The 21,730-nt window shown below is 34.5% G+C and overlaps 2 protein-coding genes across 2 annotated transcripts; both read right to left on the bottom strand.

Annotated features, from left to right (window-relative positions):
• Window positions 1-4,381: 4,381 nt before the first annotated feature.
• LOC112692250 lies at window positions 4,382-13,464 on the bottom strand. Its single transcript, XM_025566858.1, has 4 exons — window positions 11,975-13,464; window positions 9,628-10,298; window positions 8,718-9,140; window positions 4,382-5,451 (listed from the first exon to the last, which is right to left on the bottom strand). Exons 1-4 carry the CDS (start codon window positions 12,033-12,035, stop codon window positions 5,332-5,334), a joined length of 1,275 nt encoding a protein of 424 aa, XP_025422643.1. The 5' UTR covers window positions 12,036-13,464; the 3' UTR covers window positions 4,382-5,331.
• Window positions 13,465-13,570: 106 nt separating this feature from the next.
• On the bottom strand, window positions 13,571-21,434 carry LOC112692252 (very-long-chain 3-oxoacyl-CoA reductase-like). The gene is made up of 2 exons (XM_025566861.1): window positions 20,827-21,434; window positions 13,571-13,857 (listed from the first exon to the last, which is right to left on the bottom strand). Exons 1-2 carry the CDS (start codon window positions 21,110-21,112, stop codon window positions 13,760-13,762), a joined length of 384 nt encoding a protein of 127 aa, XP_025422646.1. The 5' UTR covers window positions 21,113-21,434; the 3' UTR covers window positions 13,571-13,759.
• Window positions 21,435-21,730: the final 296 nt, after the last annotated feature.

Genomic DNA, 21,730 nt, shown 5'->3' with positions numbered 1-21,730 from the left:
AGATTATCTTGTTCGTTTTCGTTATTCTTTTTACATTCGATTACCAACCGTTGATACCCTTTTCGGTGACTTTTAGTTACCCATTAATTTATTTATTATACGGTCCCACATCGTACTGTCATTAACCATTTTCTTTTTTTTTTATTGATTGTTATAATTGTGATTGCAACCACTGGCCAATGACTTTTGCAGTCATGAGATAAAATCTTTACGCTATAATTATTATAATATATATTATCATACTATAATATTATTTTTCATACAATTATCCAAAATGTATAATATATGCAGCTGATACGTGTGTATAATATATACTAAAGGGAGTTTTTTTTTAAACGTTTTACACTCACTTTCTATAAATGTGCATGTTTATTGGCAATTATTTTTTTTGTTTTAAGTTATTTCCACACATTACTGAATATTGTGTAAATACTGTTAAATGCTCTTATAATAATGATATATTATATTATTATTATAGTATTAAAAGTAATGCAAATTAGTGGTACTCCGTTTTAGTTGTGTATACAACTGATATAATCAGTATGAGTAATAAAATTACCCAGTAAATGATGATACACGTGGTAATGATTACTTATAGATTACAGTTTGCTCCTCTAAGGCGATTTATCGCGTAAAATGTGTTTAGAATAGATTAAACGTGGGTTATTACCAAGTACTTTTAAGTGTATGATAATGCATATTCAGATTAAATTTAAATTAAATGCATGATGCAAGCCCTTGGGCTTTGAAAACTGGTAATAACCTGAGAACATACGATCGAATGTATTCATATAGTTATAATTTTATATAAACATATAATCCCTAAAAGTATACTTGTATACATATTACTATACTGTAGCATTTATAAATGCTTTTAATTAGGTTACTCAAAGTCTACAGGGGAGTACTTGTCCCTTTGCACCACCTCCCTGTGTATAATAATTACATGAATGTTGACAATTAACGGTTGTATTATTTTCAAGTATGAATAGCGCCAGAACATAATATATACGCACATATATTTACCTAAAAATTTAATATTGTCACCAGTAAACGAGTTTTATTCGAAATTAATATTTAACACTGCATGAAATTACCAGCTGTCGTGACGCTTTTTTTCTAAAAGTTAAATACGTTTATGTGTTTACTTTGAATGCATATTACAAAATTCATTTATACTAATATATATATATATATATATATATATATGTTACGAATTAAAAATAAAAGTCATCAATATCATATTGTTGATGAGAAATATTGTTCATTTGAAATACGATTTGCGCTGTAAGAAAAAACTGTTAGAAATACCACATGCAACTATTTGACTAATAATTTTAATAAGTTATTAACGATCACGATCGATAAATCTAATAACGGAATTAAATTTATTGCAGAGATTTTTCAATAAGAAACACATACATTTATTGCAAACACGTTCTTATTTTTGGCATGGATAATTTTTTTCGGAAATTTCATGGTAGACTGAGAAGCAACTCAACGTACGTCAATGTCAAACTATAACACGTGCCAATTTGAATATATCACATATTTTAATTATTAGGTCACAGATTTTTTTTTACTTAGATTTTATTTTCATAATTATAAAATTTGACGTAAAAGTATAATTATAATTTATGACGATTCGTAAATTTTTATTTTTATTTGATTCTGCGTATTAATACTGCGCTTCACAAAATGTGATAAGTTAATTATATATCTAATGATATATTATAGGAACTAGCGACTATGGTATTAAAGAATTTTGATCGGTAAAAGTGTTTATACACCGTACAAACTGAACATAAAATGTTTTTGATTTTTAGTTAATATTTCATTGACTTCACTCGAAGATTATGATAAAAATAATTAAACTAATCATTTTCGGCTCAGTGATTTAAGTAAACTAACGTAACATTTACATACGTATGTATTATTAATTCATTATAAATGTAATTCTCTGACCAATAATGTGTAAAAGAATTATTTAATATCTCAAAGTATATTACATCACGGGGAATACGAATGTGAAGATTTTTAGATTTTTAACATGGATATAAGAGCCTAAGTGCGTTATAAAGGTTTACGGTGATTAATTTTTCCGTTTATATAATTTATTATTACAAGCACCAGAAAGATTTTTTGGGGAAGATAATAGTTATGTACATGTAGTGGAAGTAATCTAGTGCAGTCTGATGAAAACTACATAACCCATCGAATAAATTATAAGTGAATAATTTTAAATTATTGAGATTATGAATATTATATAGTTTAAAGTATTGAGTACGAAATGTTAACAAATTATATTTTGTTTTATGATTTTTTTTTTCAGATTTAATATTGACTATTAGATATGTGATTATTGTAACTAGTATGAAAATATCATTGCAGGTTTATAAATTCTACTTAGCATTGTATTCGGAAGTCGATAAACCGCTGGTATGACGATGTCGTACGCTCTATATCCACACATAACTATCATTATTTACCATTTACCTTAACTGCGATTTTTGCTTCTTTTATAAGTACTAAATAAACTAAATATCATCAAAGAAGTCAAAAAGACATAGTGCATTGTTTATGAAACACTAATAAAAGTTTTCTAAGTTTTGTTAAGTTCAGGCACTGCCAATTGGATCCTCGCATTAATTTTTTTATCAGACCGCAATCACATATCCACCGTATCGTTGAATTGTGGCTTTAGGATAACAAAGTCGTTAATTGCGCATTTCCGGAAATCAACATTTTTCCCTGCGACAGCATGAAAAGCGTCAACGTCGAATCACGTGATTCACGAAATTCGTTAAAATGTATGTATTTAATTATATTGTTCGCAATTATAAATAACAGATAAATGTAACTCTCGTATTATTGACACATTTATTTATTATTAACAATAATGAACTCCGATTCAAATGCCCTCCCGGAAAAAACTGTCTGAAGAAACACTGTTCATACTTATCGCAGTTTACGCATAATGTGTACGTGTTTGTACATATTTTAGTATTTCGTTTGAATATTTAACATCCGTATTAATTCGTTATACAATACGGTATAATAAATAAAAATTGTTTCATAAAATAATAATATAATTATTATAATATTCTAAGAAACGTTCCGTTCACGACGAAAATCGTTGTATTATTTACTCACATACATTTGTACGTTCAATTACGCTGCGCTTAATTAATTTACGCTTATATATATTACACAAGTACGCACCTATATGTAATAAATAACCGTATCACTGTATCTATATTTATGTAAATTTGTTTACAACAATTTATATAAATATATATACATATATTATATTTGTACGTGCTATATAAACATCTGATTTATACGAATATTGATAAATACATATATCAGTTATCAATAAACTATAGACTGTATTATTTAGTCGAGAGTATAGATATGCCTACGTGCGTCGGTCGGCATACGCTACGACGGAAAATATCATTATTATCGTGTTATCAGCACAATCACGTTTTTTTTTTGATTTTCTTCTTCGCTCCTAGAATAAGACGCAAACGCGTGTGAAAAAAAACACAAGTAAATGGGCTTGAAAGAAAACAATAAATAAATTTTAAAATTATTGCTTTTAAAATTAAATTTAAATTTTATTACCAGGGATGTTTTGAGTATATGCCATTTTTTACAAATGAAAATTTAAAAAATGTTTTTCCGTTTCACTCAAAGGCGATAATTACCGCCTACTTAAGTAGGTTCCTAATACTCTTCAACTTAGTACGTACTTATTATATAACTTACTTATACTGATATATTATTAGATTACTTCCAAATGTAATCTTTCACGGTGAATACGTGTAAGCAAAGAAAAAAATTATTTTTTACTGAAATTATAGTATATAAGTACAATTACTGTCAATTAGGTACCGTTCCACCTGTATACCTATAACGTAATAATTTAATTTGCCTATACGTATTTCTTCGCAAAATTTACCGTGGATGTGCACAACTTAGAACTTCGTATACCTTCCAGTACAACCCAGTTTATTACTGTTGAAATGTTAAAAGTTCAAACTCTAAGTAGATTATTTTACGAACCATATAGTATTATTAGGTACTACTACTAGGTACAACACTGTGGAAAAAAACATACCAAAATATTTTGTCTCGCACCATACCAATAAAGGCGTAAAACACGCGTTAAGAATGCTTAAGAAACAAACATTTTTATGCTGAACTATGCAAGACAACGAGGTGTTGGATTTACACGCGTAATATTGTAATCCAAAGAGAAGGGAAATAAAAAAATGAACGCATCAACTTGCCGTTGGTACACGGTGAACAAAAAAATAATAGGAAGGAATAGTCAAGAAAAATCGAGGGCTTAAGTATAGTAAAATAATACAAAAAATTGAAGAGAAAAACGTATGTATTACATTCGACTAGTATAAATAAAGTGCATATAATTCTAATGATTACGTGTGAATAACAATAGTAAAGAATTTATAACTATCAAAAAAAACGCGCTCGTATATGTACACGTGCAACGATTCTGGGGCGTTAGAGCCCTGCGAGAGTCGGGCTGGTGTTTTTGTCGGGCAATTAACATGTTAAATTTTAGGAGAAAACAAGATGGACTGAGTCGGTGTTAGGGGTTGGTGGTGGGTGAAGTACAATGCCAACCCAAAGAATAATTTATTTATATAGTCGGCAATCATCAATGAATGAAGTAACATTAATATTTTTTTTTTTCGAAAGTAGTCGACATATGTGTTTATTTATAAGCTTCCCATCAATATTTGTTATGCCCTACCGACTGTGGCTGAAAAACATTCAAATAAATTTAAAAAAAATGGGATTTTGAAAATCGGCTGGGCGCAGAAGTTCAGTACAACGTAACGGTGGTTATGCAGCACTGTACGAGTGTAATACGGGAAATTATTAATATTGCGTGCGGGTTGGGTGAAACCCGCGCGCGGTTCAGATAATTATCGCAATCTAATAACGTTAGGTTTCCGTAAACACTTAAAAGAAAAAAATATAACAAAAACTTAAAAAAAAAAAATACTATTACAACTAATAAATATAATTATGATTCGTATTGAATACAACAATAACGTGGCTTTGAATATAACAATCGATAATAATAACGTGCGTGTGCGTGTGTGCCGATGCGTGCGCGTGCGAGTTCGTTGTCATGACCGTAATGGGGTGCAAAAATTATCGACTGTTCACGACCGTTCTTCTCATCCTCCTTCTCCACCCGTCACCATTCCAGCTGTCTGCATTGCCGCGAGGGACACACTCACGCGTGGCCCGACCACGATCCGTCCGAAAACCTTCCGGCCCGTCACCGCAACTTCATTTCCTCTCAGCCGCCGCTCGTCCTTTGGCGCGATACGCCAACATGCCCGGCATCAGCACCCCATCGACGAACCACCGACGCGGTATCACAGCGCTGGCCACCGTCGCGCACCACACCTGCAATACGTACAAACACGGTACAGTCGCGTGCGGGGGCGGATCCACAGTCGGAAGACTGTGTGTCAGCCTACTCAAAGAGGACACTTATTATGACCAGGTTCAAAGAGAAGGGGGTATTTGGGACTGTAGCCCAGGGGCCCGGGCTTCAAAAAAGGCTATTTATTGCCGAGCTATTTATGGATCATCAACATGAATCGTGTTAATTACCTACCCAAAAAATTATAGCGTATGCTGTATAGTTATAACGAGTCTACAATAAAGTGAACACTGCAATATTGATCTAAAACGTAGACAAATAACATTTTCAAGAAAGTCCCATAAGCTATAAATAATTATTTTCATTTAGTCTATGGAATAACCATGACTGCGATTACATTATCTCTTTAGTATACGCATTTTAAAAGAAGACACTGAATGTCAGTGGCAAGTTAAATACCTCGTAAGAGAAGGGCCTAGATTAATTTGTCCCTGGGGCCTTGATTTCTCTCCACGGCCCTGATAATATTATATAATTCACACGCTTGTATTGATTTTTATTTTATGAAAATACTAAAAACAATCAGGGTTTTAATATCCTTGAAACTAATCAGTCATTAGTAATCACGATGAATATTAATAATTTTTAAATGATTGCACGTTTTATGATAAAATTAAATTATCAGTATCAAACTTCAAACGGTGTTTTCAAAAATGTCTTAAGTGCACGGACGGCTGTCGTCTATCGACATTTCACGAACATTGATTGCAGATTTAAAAATACAATAAGTTACATTTTCGCGTTTGATAATTATTTATTTTTGGATATCCAACTGATAGGATGTTGTGATGTACCTATGTATTAATATTACGCATTATTATTCACAAAACGTGTATAGCCTTAAATTTGACGTTTTACTGCACTATATGTATAATTAAACCTGTTTCACCATTTTAAAAGGGAGGCGACTTCAACCTACAATCGGCACACTTGAAAAATATAAGTAAACTTCTAGAGACCAATTTCGTGAACAAATATTAACTGCGGACCTATTGAACCCCTAAATCCGCCCCGGGTCGAGAGTTATTCAGCATGTGTCATTCCACCACGTAAATTGTTGCAATTGCTGGTATAAATATCTACTCATTTTTTCGCGAGACTAAAATATTACGTGTACAGTTTTCAAAAAATAAAAATGTATTACATTTAACAATTTAAAAACTATGCTCAACTGCAATATCAATAATATAATAATAAACCAAGTTATATTTTAAGAACCAATGTTTATATTCGTGTTGATGTACTGGTGGAACTAACATAATTATATTTTATAATACGACAGTAAAATAAATATTATTAAATTGTTAATACTTGTAAATGAATATATAAATATATGTATGAATGCATAGTCTGAAGTGTTACTATATGTGTAATATTTGATTGGTTTCGAATTGAAAATTCGTTATAATGTAGTTATTAAAATTTTATAAAATTTAATAAAATCTCCACTGAATATGAAAAATTAAGAAAAAAATACATTGAGAACAAATTGTCAATGTAATTGTAATACATCCTATTCAAATTTAGAATATAATAAAACAGAGTTTATGATTGACGGGAAGGTGGGTTGCGGAGAGCAAAGCCCTCTCAAGTTTGTTAGCTCTACAATCTGCTGTTAATCCTGAAAATGTAGTTCAATTTACGCCACTGTGAACCGTAATATCCGTTGTAATACGTGTACGTCCGACGCGTACCGATTTGTGGCGAACGTATTAAAAAGGCGCATACATATGAGAGCATATTTATACGTCGCATAGAGCTTAATGCATTCGAATGAATTTTGTTCGTTTGTGTGCACACAATGAACAATATTTACCCATTCGTTTCTATTTACAGACATATCGTGACACACCGTTCACCTTTCAGATTTCCACTGATTGACTCGGTATTGAGTGAAAAACATATTATGTTTGTTGATTTTCGTATGATTTTAGTCATAATATTATACATAGAATTTTAAATACTGAGAGGTCGAATTCAAGTAGCTTATGCATCGTTTGCAGTAACACACGAATGAATTAAAAATAATAATGAAAAAAGAAAAATCAACGTGATATCGGTAATGCATAAGAAAAATACGGGTAAAGGATTACATTTTCTAAATGATGTGGACTTGGTAATTTTGTGTTTTCAATATCTTGTTCGTGCACATTTAGAAAACTTTAAAGTCTTAGAAACCGCATTGGTTCAAAAACAGTGGAGCGAGACAAGCGAGCATGAGACCTGCGGTAGCCGTTCAAAACAGAACTGATTGTATTCGCCGCACGGTGACCTGAATGCGCCGCAGTCTTCCTGTCGGCCACGGTCCAAGTACCCCGACATTGAGCGGATCGACCTATTCGGCAACGAATGATTTCGAACGCTCGCGAACACGGTCGCATAACAGGTCGCACACGGACGTGCGCGAGCATTCGTCAATTTTGTTCGGTCGTGTGTATGCATCGAACGTGATTGGTCCTGCGACCATCATCAACCGCGATGTCTTTCAAAGTGTAGATTCTTTCGGGACGATCCAAAAGTACCGGAAAAACAATTTTCGAAAATTAAACCAACAACTCTTTTAGCTGCGTTGCAACGTGCTAGAATTGCTTCGAACTTGTGATTACTTTCACAGACATCTACGTCAAAGTCGACGTTTTTGTGTTTTCATCGCGCCGTGTATTTATTTTTATTCCGGCACACGCGTACAGGAATGCATGAACTATGCGTGATCTATTGCTCCTACTAGACTTCACGGCCCCGTTCACAGTAGCGCAATAAAGCGGCAAACTGTTCTACGAACAACCAAAATTGATGTTCTGATGTTCGCGTTTTTTACGCTAAACAATAAACAATAACTATGAAAATAAAAATGAACGACAATGTTTTATTTTTGTGTGGTCGTAAAAACGTTCATCGATACGTCCACATCGTAACATGTTCGCGTAACATCCTTTGACGTTACGTCGAGACACTGACAGCGAACGAATCGCCGGCTTGTTCGTTAAGGTGCGAATGCGATACGTATTCGGCGCGTCAAACCGTACCGAATTCTAAGTGTTAACGACTCCGCCGAGCACAAACGAATTCGTTTTGTGTTCTGCCCGTTCGAGCAAATAACCGGTAAAATCAAATAAAATGCCTATTCGGTGCGAACGGTGCGTTGATCTTTTATGATTATTCGCGTCATTTTACTTGAAACAATTTTAAATTAAAATGTATGATGCTGTAAAGCGGGTGTACGTACCAATAACGTGTGCGGCCAATAACCAGTGAAGCTGGCCGGGCTACCAGCACTCGAGTAGCCGGTGGCGTACAACCGACCACCTTGCCGGAGCGCGGATCGCACCCACCGTCGTGCTGAGGGCACCAGCCACCTCTGGACGCTGTTCTCCAACCGCTGTCTACGGGCCGTCCACCAGCACCTGTCTCCGTAATCGTCGTCATCGTCGTCATCGGCCCACTCCTCTTCATCGTCATCACCGCATTCCGCGCCATCAACGACCACGCGAACGTTCGGGTTGGCCGACCGCAGCATGGCCGTGGCCACGTACGCGGGCCGGGCGCACTGCACGCGGACGCCCAATGCACCGCGGTTCTCGTCGTCACTCGTACGGCACAAGTACACGCACTCGGCGTCCAGGTCGGCGGACAGTTTCTCCAGGAACTTCTGCGCGGCCAAAAACAAAACACGTTTAGTCGTCACCGGTGAGATTACGTTAGGATATCGCGCGCGCACCTAGGTCGGTGGTACTACCGTATTTTCCACGTTCAACAGAACGACCGTTGAAAGTATCGTTTATCGAATAGCAACTGTCTTCGGCGGTTCGAGGTCGCCGAAAATAAAGACGATTTTCGACGTCAAGGCAGAGTCGGACTCGCCGCGACTCGTGTGCCCGACGAATGCTCGTCATTCGTGGACGCTCGTTGTGCGCGGGAACGGAGTGTTAAGGCCGCTTTACGCAACACCTCTCCGTTTTCAAGCCGAATTGGCTAGTGCATTCAATATATAGTTGTACGACGGATGGAGGTGGGGGTATAGCTCACGACATCAACAGTCAATTATGGAAGCACTGTGGAATGCCAAACCGGTGGACGGGAAAAAGCGCTCGGAGTAAGCTCTAACTGCTGCACGCGCGTGTTCGCTGTGTACGAACCTTTGTAGCCGCGTACAGGGCCATCAATGGCGTGGCTGGCGGTATGGATGCCGAGGCGCTGCCCACGTTGACCACAATGCCATGGCCTCGGGCCAACATTCCGGGCAACACAAGGCGGCACGCGTGCACGGCCGCGGCCACGTTGCACCGCACCGAAGCATCGGCATTGTCGCAGAACTCCGCGGTGAAATCTGCGTCGTGCACGCCACCGCCGCCGCCGCCACCGTCACGGTGGCCGCGCATGCTGGCAAAGTACTCGGGGTGCGGATAACAGACGCCCGCGCAGTTGATCAGCACGCCCACGCCCCCGGCCGTCTGGAGACGGCCCTCGATCACGGCCCGGAGCCGTGGGTACCAGCGAGTGCACCCGCCGCCTCTCACCGTGACCGACGGCCGTCCACCGTGGTCGTCGCAGAAGCACTGGTCGCCCACGTCGTCCTGCCACTGTTCCGGATCGCTCCGTCCACGGTCATCGTCCTCCTGCCGTTCCGCGTCACTCCGTTCTCTGCCGTCGTCCTGCTGTTCCGCGTCGCTTCGTTCTCGGCTATCGTGCTTTTGCTGTTTCTCGTCAGCCGCGCCACAGCAGCGTTCACCGCGCCTTGCCACCGGGTCTTCCGCGAAATCGGCCACCACCGTCATCACACGCCTCTCGCATCCACTCGATTCCTTTCCTGCGCAAACGCAATATACCGTGGTAATCGCCATCGGTACCAACACTGCGATGAAGTGCGCTGCCCTGGGAGGGGAACAGTGAACATTTCCAAAGGGTTCCTGACGACGGGCTACTTTCAAATTACACTTTTTAACGATACTGTTTATTTGACGGAAACTACGAGTATTACAGCCGCCTCGTGTTGTTATTAGTACACTTTTTTTACATTTATCAATCGTTTAAACATTAATTTTAGTCATACATGTATTATTTGAAAAATGTATAAATATTTAATAAGATTGGCATAGACATTATCGATCAAAAACGGACCCTTCCCTTTTCAGCCGATTTACTTTTTGACCAAATTTAAAATAGACCGATTCCTCTTTGTGACCAAAACAAAAATGTATGTATGTATGTATATGTGTGTTATTGGTTAGTTGATAATAATATTTTTATCGAGTGTTTGTTCGTTTTAAAGTTTCGAAATGTAGAAAATATGTAAAACCCTTCGAATATTTTTTTAAATAATGTGTTTTAAACAGATACTGCACAAATATTTATCCGATTTCGTTATGTATTTGATAGGTTGAGCAGTATTTTAAATACATATCATTATTTGAAGTTGAATCTTTTATTTTGTATGGCGATAATGTAGCTATGGAAGTATCGAGTATCTTGTTACGCGATACTATTAAACGAGTATTTCATAAAGTTGTTATCAAAAGAAAGTTACTCATTACATTAAAAAGGTATTGTGAAGAATATTTTTTTTTTTTTTTTTAAATGTAATGTATCTAGAATTATATTACTATTTAAATATATGTAACGAATAACTTGTAATGCATCACCAGCAAGATTATTATCTATAGTATCTTATATCTAATATAGAGCATCTTTGCTTACTCATTTATATGTATCTTGGCTATCCGCGTGTACTCGAATAAAAATTAAAAAAATCTAAATATATATATTTAAATGTGAAAATGGAATCTTAGTCACGCGTGTTTTCCGAAACTACTAATCTCTTTATTATTCTTTTTAAATGTAACAGTAAATCGTGGTTCAGGTTTTAGATTTGATTTAAAATTCCATAAGTTGATTGAGTCATAATTTATTTACAATTGTTTATTTTTCAATACACCCCACGGCGTAGCGCAGCAAAAAAAAAAAAAAAAAACAATACACACATTCGCCTGGGTTTAAAATTGTCGACCGCTGGACGATTAATTAAAAAGTTTTTAACTTTTTAACCATGGGCAGCAAGAGAAACCTGCTGGCGGTGCTAAAACGAGAGGGGAAACGATAATTATAATTTTTAATCTGACCTAACGCGGTAATAAGCATTTATTTTCGCAGGAAATTCAGCCTGTACCGTAGAAAATAATACGTTTCGCGTCTTACGACTGTTTTGAACCGATTCAACGGATTACGTGGTACGTTTTAGCGTTTCAAAGAAAACGATTTTCATCAGCTGTATCATCAGCAGTATCATCAGCAGTAGGAAGGCGAATAAAAGTGTTTGCGCGAACAATATACTCAGTGTCTCGGTTGGTTTTTTTTTTTTTTTTTGTCACCCCGTTCACGTCATCGCGCAGTCTTTTCGCAAAACGAGTGCCTATTCGTTCAAGTGTTGCGCGCATCCACGTTGCGATATAAAAAGATCAATAAAAAATTAGAAATAAATTCACTTACTTATCAATGCGGCGACGGTCCTCAACTTGTCCGGGTTCCTGCCCACCAGCAGCACGTCCATTCCGTGGTCGACGGCCAGCTGCTCGCCGCGCGAAGCCAACACAACACGATTATTAATACGTGGAACATTACGGTGCTCATACGTATTATGGAAAACTACTCTGCATTTCTACTGGGCGATGTTAATGTTTCAAAAAAAAAACCCATACTACCGACGATGATAAAAAAAAATAAATAAAAAATGAAACATGATAACATTTTCGTCGTTGACGCTGTCGAACGAACGAAATACTTTGCTGCGCCAGTATTCCGTTATCTCCGCCACCGGTTAGCCGCTTAAAAAACTAATATTATGTTCAGTTGTGACGTGCGATAATATTGTCGTTACAAATACGTTGAACTCTACGAATGTGTGCACTACAATAATGGGTAGGGGCGTGAGATGGGGGGTTAGTGCAAAACGAGGTGACACCGATTTGTGTTGTATGTTGGGAACGAGAGTTTTATCCGAATCCCGGAATCGTAACGCGACATGGTCTCACAGAGGAAATGTCGAGGAAAGAGTGGTGTCACAATGTCAATACCTCGAGCGTCTTTAGGTCAATAAGTTTATACCTAGGGAAGCAACACGTATTCCGTCCGTCACATTACGTAGGCGGTTGTGTAGCGTATAGAGTACCGGTGAGCGTTTGGTTGAAGGAATCGTCGAACGAATGTTGTTTCCGTACAATTCGAGTTGTGTCGAAAAATCTGTTCGCGAGAAAATAATGATTTATTTCCTCTGTCCCGCAGGTGAAACGTGTAAACTATCAGCTATTTATATTTTAATTGAATGCTCGTACGAACTTGCGTAACGTACACTAATCGAATCATTATGAATAAAGTTTTCACCGCCTTTGTCTGTAATACGGTCTCAGTGTAACGCAAACACAATTATTAGTGCGAGGATACGACAACGTCACGGATAAGCGTTTGCCAACAAGTGTGAAACGATCGTTAAAAGTTTGTAATTTGAATAACAGATTTATAAAATTATCCTACCGTTAAATTATCATCATAATCGGATTTAACGTCAAATGGCGGTGCAAACAGTGTAACAGCGCGTTAACACTGTCATCGTTGAACGGGATGAAAAATCATAATGTGTGTAGTCTGCACAACGTTCCTTTAGACGAGTAATTTCCGTGATAAACTGATTATAAATTAAAAAGTATCAGCACCAAAGCAACTTTTCATTATTTACCCTTAATGTTCTACGACGTAAAATCTACGCTATGCTAATTTTAATAAATGTTTGTTTTGTTGTCCATTGATTCCTGAAAATGTAAATTTTTTTTTTGTTGTTTTTTTCCTAAAAGTTCTATTTTATATTTTTCTGGTTTTTTTCACGCCATTACAACTTTCTTGTATTAGAAAACGCATTTTGTTAAGATCATTTCAATTTTTTATTTGATATTTACTGTTTTATATTAATAAACATTGAATCTGATTTACTTTGTTTGGTTCATATATCGTTAATTCTATACAGTTCTGTATCATTAATTTAAAGTTATGTAGGTACGCGGAATAAAAACGAATACCTAACGGCACATTGTATGAAGTTGAAAAGTTTTGGTTCACAGTTATTAAAACAACACAACGCGCAACATAAACAAATCGGTTTCACTTCTATGTCGGTCCCTGGCTACTGAAATTTACAATTTACTGATTCTATGCTAAATAATAATACAATATCATTGTTTCTGTTATAATATGTTAGTCTATGTTATGATGATGATGCGTTCGTTAATCCGCGACGTCTTCCTGTGCGATGTTATTGGTTCCTTGACTACTGACCTGCCGAGCGTACTCCTTGCCTATGCCGTCCGTGGCGCCCGTCACCACTGCGAAAAACAATACAAAATATTACATACAAGATTGTATTATGTGTATATGTATCAGGGTTGTACCCAATAGGGGGGGATTCAGGTTCAGATTCCCCCATTAAATTTCTACATACTCAAAGGTTTAACAGTAAATAGTATAATAATAGTATATAGTGTATTTTAACTTCCCATTATCTTCAATATACAAGGTTTATAGTTTATATAATATACCTATAATGTATAAACCATACTATAGTTATTAACAGTAATTTGTTGGTATTGAATTAAACTATAATTATAATTAGAAACAGATAAAATAAAAATGTTGGACTCTCCCCATGAAAAATTCCTGGATACGCCCCTGGCGTGTATGTATGTATAATAGTTACAGTGTTCTAGAAAACGCTATACTACGAAGGATATTATGTGCGAGTCATTTGTTTGTCATTCGTGAAGGCAATATATAATTATATATACTTATATAAGGCAATACTTTATTCAATATTATCGTGCAGCACATACTACCTATTGCTTAACTCTAAAGAAGATGTAACTGAACTATTTTTAATTTTGTTATCCATCACATAATTTTATGACTACTTATGTCGTCAGCGAAAACGTATTTGAGAATATATTCTTAAGGTTTACGCCTTATAACGATCGTCAGAACTACGTTTCGATTAAGAATTTTTTTTTATTTTTCAAACAATGGGTTTGACGTTCAGATCTGTTACGAAAGTTCATAAGAATAATAATAAAACCTTATTCGTTACACTCGGATTTTGACCGTAAGATAGAACTAATGTAACTATTATTTTTTAACGATTTCGATTTAAAATTGTCTTTAGTTGATATTGTTAATGAACGTGTTTATAAAATGAAACTTTGAAAATATTAAGAAAATGAACTATGATTGATTTCAAAACAATTTTGGGATGATTTTAATAAGTTCTGTAAATTCGTGTTGCACCATGAGGTCTTTTAGTTTGGTAAAACGCTGGTAAATTGTCATTCATACGATAAGAATCAATTGTTATTTGGAAAACTCTATTGATTTTATTTTTCGTACTTTCAAAGTCTAAAAATAATATATATATGAAGAGTGCATTGATTTTTTTTCATTAATTGATAAATGAAATTTCCGATTAAAATATGCTCAGTAAAATTAGATGTCTTGCAAGATTAATGGATCTCTGCGAATCATGTAATGAACACATGACCTGTGTTTTACGAATAAAACTTACTAGTATATTAAAAAAATTATAATTCAAGCATAATAAAATTGTTTGTTCTGTTTATTCTTAGAAATAATACAACTATGACGCACAACTGCATTTCGGTATGATATTAAATGTTAATAATAATTATTATTTACAATTATTATTTAAAGAAAAAAATTCCTCGTATTCAATATTACGATACATACTTAGTGCGTGTTATTTTTATTTTTAATTATATCCATAAGTGTGCGTGAATCCACAATCATATCTATTTCTTTGGCAATGTAAGAAGATGTCATTTATTTGTTATGTTTCTATGTACAGTTGTTTCATGTGGAATAATTTACCATAATTCAAACTGTAATGAATGTAAAGAAATGAAATGTGTATAATATATGCAAGATAACACTCTACATGTCATAAGTATAACGATTTTGTTTATGTATTATAATATAATCAAAAAATAATCGATAATGCATATCGCCCTAAATTATATAAATTCCAAAATTTATATATTCCTCATACACATTACATAAATATAACGTCCTCTGATATACACATTATATTTCTTAATTTTGATTTTCATAATTACCAGATGCTATGAACATCAGTTAATTAATTTCATAACTAATGATAATAAAATAGTTTAACTGATTTATAAAAGTAGTATACTATTTATAAATAACTAAATTAAAAAAACTAAGTAATTAAATAAGTATAATCGAACGTTCGAAATTTGAATATTTTGAATTTTGCTTAAGTTGCCTACACGAGGCGCCGTAATAACCTAGATTTGATAATTTTGATAAAATCAACGTAAGAAATTATTGTCAAATTACCTGCGTTTGGTGATGTCTAATGAATTAATTTTAAACATACTACATTTTTAACGGCAAAATATTAGTAATAATATTAGTATATACTACCTACTTTCGAAATGAATTCATAATTTTTGACGAAATACTTTTTAAGTTTCTTTAGTTAATATTTTATAAAGGTCAATGTTAGAGAAAAAAAAACAAACATTAATATATTTTTACATTAATACTGATATAGCCACATAGCAACAATTAATAAATCTACAATATAATACTATGCATCACGTGCATTTAATTCAAGGAACTAATAATAGCCGGTAAGATATCATGTAGTGTAATATACAGTGTTCAGGACTTATAGCATTTAAAAACACAATAACAAACGTTTAAATACGCACTAAAAAACGGTGAAATATGCATTTAATTTATTAATTAGTATTGGTATCGTATAAAAATTTTTAAAAATGATTAACTATAATCTTATTTAAAAATTACTCAATTTTTTTTTTCTTTCACATTGATCTTAATAAAATATTAACTAAATAAACTTAAAAAGTATTTCGTCGAAAATTATGAATTCATTTCGAAAGTAGGTAGTGTATACTAATATTGTAATAATTTAACAAAATATATTTTCAGAATTATATCAATAGATAAAAAATCTTATTTAAAAATTACTCAATTTTTTGAAAAAGGTACTTTTTTTTTTTTAGTTTTTTAGTTTTCGAATTTTATTCAAAATTATTAAATATCCATACTATTATTAACCGCCAAAAGTCCAAAGTATGAGTACTTTTGTCGAGAATACCTTTAGTTTTACATTAACGTTTTATAATTACATTGGGCGATACAGCTGATACAGGCCATCGTATATTTTAAAAATAAAGTTATTTTCCCAACACAAAAACTATAACGAACCTTGAGTTGTATGTTGAAAATTGATAGGTAGGTACATACGATTGCACATTGCAATTTGTACAATTTATATTTTTTAAAATATATTTGTCAAAATAAGTAAAATAAGCATTTTCCTGCATATTTTATGAAATATGAACATTCAAAATATAGATTTTAAATCTGTACCATCAACAAATTAATTTATTTCATACACTGTTGTATTTTACAACAAATAATAAAAGTATACAAATACTACAACTCCCGAACCTTGTTAATATACATCACAACAGAATTATATATATATATATAATTGTATTATCTCAATCAGTATTAGCATTTATAATATTTTAAAACAATAAATCTCATTTAATATTTTTAAATAGCAAAAAAATGTAAATAATAGTAAACAATAAATTCTGAATCTTGTTGTAAAAATTAACCACAATATAGTTTAAGTGTTGAGATAATTTTGAACAACTGATTAATAGACAATTTTTTTAGAAATATTTTGGAAATGTTTAGAAAAATTCAAACGAAGCAATTTTAATGCATGACTAAGTAAATTACACATGGTTTCATGTAAAATATCACTACTGGTTTTGGAGAATTTAACATAAAAAGGTTTAGTGTTTGAGCGAAATTAATTTTTTACTTATAACTTTTTTATTGCAAATTGAAAAAAAATATAAAAAATTCCTTAAACTAATAATTTTATAGCATTATCGATTTGAAGTGAAAACCTCAAATAGTTCATTATTGATTTTGAGTATATAACACAAACCAAACAATATCGTTGTTTCTGGTTTCGTCAAATTAAATTTGAGTACAGCAACTTTTGATCAATCATTAGAACCATCGTAGGGAATAATATTATATTATACGGCCCGTATGCAAATGTCACTAAACTATCATATTTGATGGCTGATATTGTACTGTTCAAAATCATATTGCAAAACTAGCCTTAATAGTTGTACACATTCGCTTCGTTTGCCCTTTGGCGTCGGAAACAAAATAAAATAAAATATATTGACGATACTCAAACTATGTAAACCGAGCACACGTGAACGAATAAAAATTTTCCGAGCTACTTAGATCAACTTGTAGCTGTTCGAAGACAATTAAAACACATGTAAAGTGATTGACGCGCATACACATGCCAGTCAAAATCAAAATACGACGAGACAAGACTAAGCACGATCGGTTTTGATCAGTCTGATTATAATTTTGCTCTGAGCAAATTATGAAGAACAAAAGTCAGTGGTTTGTTTTTGTAAATGTAGTCAGTGCTTGACTTGGCAAAATTAAAGAAGGGGGACTCTGTTAACTTTAAAGAAAATGGCATCCCCAAGACTTGTTAAGTGTTATAATTATAATATAATAATAGTAGGGGTGCTAAAATTTCCGAAAATTAGTTGGGGTACTCCTCCCCCTGCGTCCCCCTCAAATCAAGCACTGAATATAGTATAACAACTGAATACACGTAATTTTTGTGTCGACCGCAGATTCTGTACATTATTGTACTACATTAACTCGTGCGTTATTAACATGTTACGTTTTTTATTGACGTTTATTTCACTGTTAAACAAAATAAATGCCATAATAGCGGTATATTAAAATCGTCTTCATCAGAACCAGTGGCGGATCGACTTAAGAATTCGGTCCGGGAAACAACTGTGTGACAGGCCCATTCGATATATTGCAATAAACATGGTTATAAAATAACTATAATATAGTTATTTCATGACTATATTTATTAAGTATCTGTAAAATATCAGTTTACAACTTAAAAATCTCAAAATACGACGATTGACTGGTGAGGCAATTCGCCGCTAGTATAAACTCATCTTGACTTCTGGTATTATAACAAAAATTAATTATAAAATAATACGTGTTTGTTTTATCTCGTTTTGTTTTGTTTTACCAGTGCGAATGGAATTTGTTCGGAGCTGTTTGGAGCAAAATGTTTCGAGAAACTCCGAGCATTTTTGCTCTTTCAGTGTGCACCCAGGGTTAGAATTGAAAAATTATATTTGTGTACAATCATATAATTTCTAACGGGCAATAATATTTATGTTATACGTACGAAAACGGAAATATCAAACATGAAAAAATAAACTTGGATTTTAATCATTATTATTATTTTTTCTATTACAAATATAAAAAATATAATTATTTTTTTTGTCCTCCGTATTTGTACATGAATATTATATTCAATGATTACTGCACGAATAAAATTAATCCGCGTAAAACTGTTTTATTTTTATTTTATATATATATATATACATATGTGTGGTGAAAATAACAAGTATTTGACGTCCTCTAAAGAAGGTTACGCACACATATTATTATAATGTTTATTGGTGTTTAACATCTGTGCGTAAAAATAAATATACCAATTAGGCGACTGTGCGTACGTTTAATTATATAAATATTTATTATCAATAAATGTATGGTTTGCTTTGATAAACTTTACATTTAATCACTACGTTACAACACATTGCAGGTGTAAAAATATTGCGTTTTGAAAACTATACAAATTAAATTTATATTTCATTACATAATAATGTGTACGTAGTAATTTATGAATCAATAAATCGATAAATGTTCTTATGGTTGTAAACGTCGAATACACTAGACGTTTGTACCAAAGACTGCGCCAATCTTTTTCGTTACATGTTTTTAGTTGAAGTACTACACTTGCATTTGCCGGATATTTGATTTATCTAGTTTCTGGTTTGCTATTCAGTTGATAATTACTTATCGTTTTTTTTCTCTTCGGATGATATTAATTATAAATGCCCGCTGGCAGTGTATAATAGATAAAAATCATAATATCGACATGCACGACGTAATATATTATTAAATGTGTACCGAAATGGATCAAATAATGATTTTGAACCTTAAAAATGTTATATATTTTTAAAAATGTATGAATTTTGAATATATTGAAAAGTCATTGATTCGTCCGAAAGTCATCGGTGAAAATAAATAATCGTTTGAACTAATCACGTTTTCTGATTATATATTTAATATTAACGTGTTGAAATACCTGCGTATTCACGTGATAACCTTTCAATACATTTAATAAAAAAAATAAAAGCTATGCTAGTTACACACACACACACACTCCCACTATAAAGGTTTTATATTACGATTACTCGTAAAAAATAATATTGGCGATACAATTGAATTGTTATTATTTATTTTCACGGCCGACGGTTCTTTATAATATGTCTGATATGATAATCGTTTAAGTTTGACGAACATAATAATACGTGATTTATTATATTATTTGAACACTTACAAGTGTCATATTATGTCAGAGTAAAATTGCAAAATAAAGTTACGTTTGTGAATATTAAGCCATTATTTTCCATACAAGGAACTATAAAAGTGTCGAAATTGATTTAATACATCAAATACTATGGTTTGATAAATTCGTTTGTTTTAAAAGTATATTTTCTTCGTTCAACATCGAATTTTCGGTCGATGATCGGTAAAAATCGTCTTAACGAGCTAATATTTTAAACAGCATACCATGCGTTTATCGTACTCATTTCACGAAAGTGAAAAAAAATTAGACAAACACAAATGTTATCGTAAGTGGACGCCGCTTGTAAGATTCAGTCACCTATTGCATTAAAAATCACCTGGAGCGGTCTGAACGTATCAAAACACGTAAACAAAATTGTAAGACTCAAATCTCGTACGGAAAATTGTGGAAAACGAGATATACCTATCAGACCGTTAACTAACTACGACCGTTGTACGTGCGATGCGCGATAAGCACTCATTCGAGTTTCGACATCGATACGTACATAATACGCGTAAGAATAAAAAAAAAAAAAAACAAAATATCACGATTAATAATCAAATCTCTTTTCCTTTTTGTCCACGTCGCGCCCCCTTAAGACATGAATCCGGTCAGAAAACTCTCTTGGGTTGATTACCACCCAAAACGAGTCTTACGAGCGGCGTCCACTCTGCATTGCGGACAGGTGTACCTGTCCATAACCGTATCGCGTTCGTATGTCATTATGTTGTGCACTCACCGGCCCATTGGCCCGTCGATCGGTATTCGAACTCCTTGCCGGAATGGTCGTGGTCGACGAACAGGTTGTTCTTGACGACCAGTTGTTGATGGGCCGCGTACGAAAGGGTGGCCAGTCCAACCCCGACCACTGTGATGGCGGCGAACACGCTGAGGACGAACTGCGGCCAGCCGTCGGTGTTGCCTACGTAGATGGAGTTGATCAGTATCCAGGCCACGGCGGCGACCAGACACGCAACACCGGTGGTGGCCACGGTGGCCTCCTTGGGTTGTATTCGCGACGCCATTACCGGCGGTGTGTTGGTGCGCGGCGAAAAGTGGTGTTGATGGTGGTCGGGACGCGCGGCGGTGGCGGCAACTGTTGCTTGTTCACAGGTGTTGGTGCGAAGCGCAAGTGATCACCGATCGATGGATCTCATTCTCGATCGCCGCCGCGCGGTGGAACGTACGCGAGAGTCGTGGACGGCAGTTATCGATCACGGCGGTTAGACGTGCCGATGTACGCGGCGGAACGCGCGCGATTACGACGCAATCATTACGCGGCGGATTTGCGATGATAATTGTACATGAATTATGATTCGATCTGTTGCGGGCTGCGTTATTGGTTACGATTATTAATAATTTTTATTATTGTTATTATTATTATTACTATTACTGCTATTGAAATGATCGATTATTTATTATATTGATTAAGAAATACGTTACGCGTGATAGATTATATGCACGGTACACGTAATGCTAGACATGACTAAAGGGATGAAAAAAAAAACCAGCCGAAGAAAATAAACTCGACGAACCCCGGGCTACGGTTCTGGTGACAACGATTATGATTTTTCGCCTTGGACCGCGGATCGCTAGATGAGCGAGATGAAGTGCTCCTTGGTTGTCGCTCATCCGTCGGGCCA

Source organism: Sipha flava, unplaced genomic scaffold (assembly GCF_003268045.1).
Source record: "Sipha flava isolate LNK unplaced genomic scaffold, YSA_version1 71_pilon_pilon, whole genome shotgun sequence".
Taxonomy (NCBI): domain Eukaryota; kingdom Metazoa; phylum Arthropoda; class Insecta; order Hemiptera; family Aphididae; genus Sipha; species Sipha flava.
Note: the sequence above shows the minus strand (reverse complement) of the source record. Positions and strands in the feature narration are given on the sequence as shown.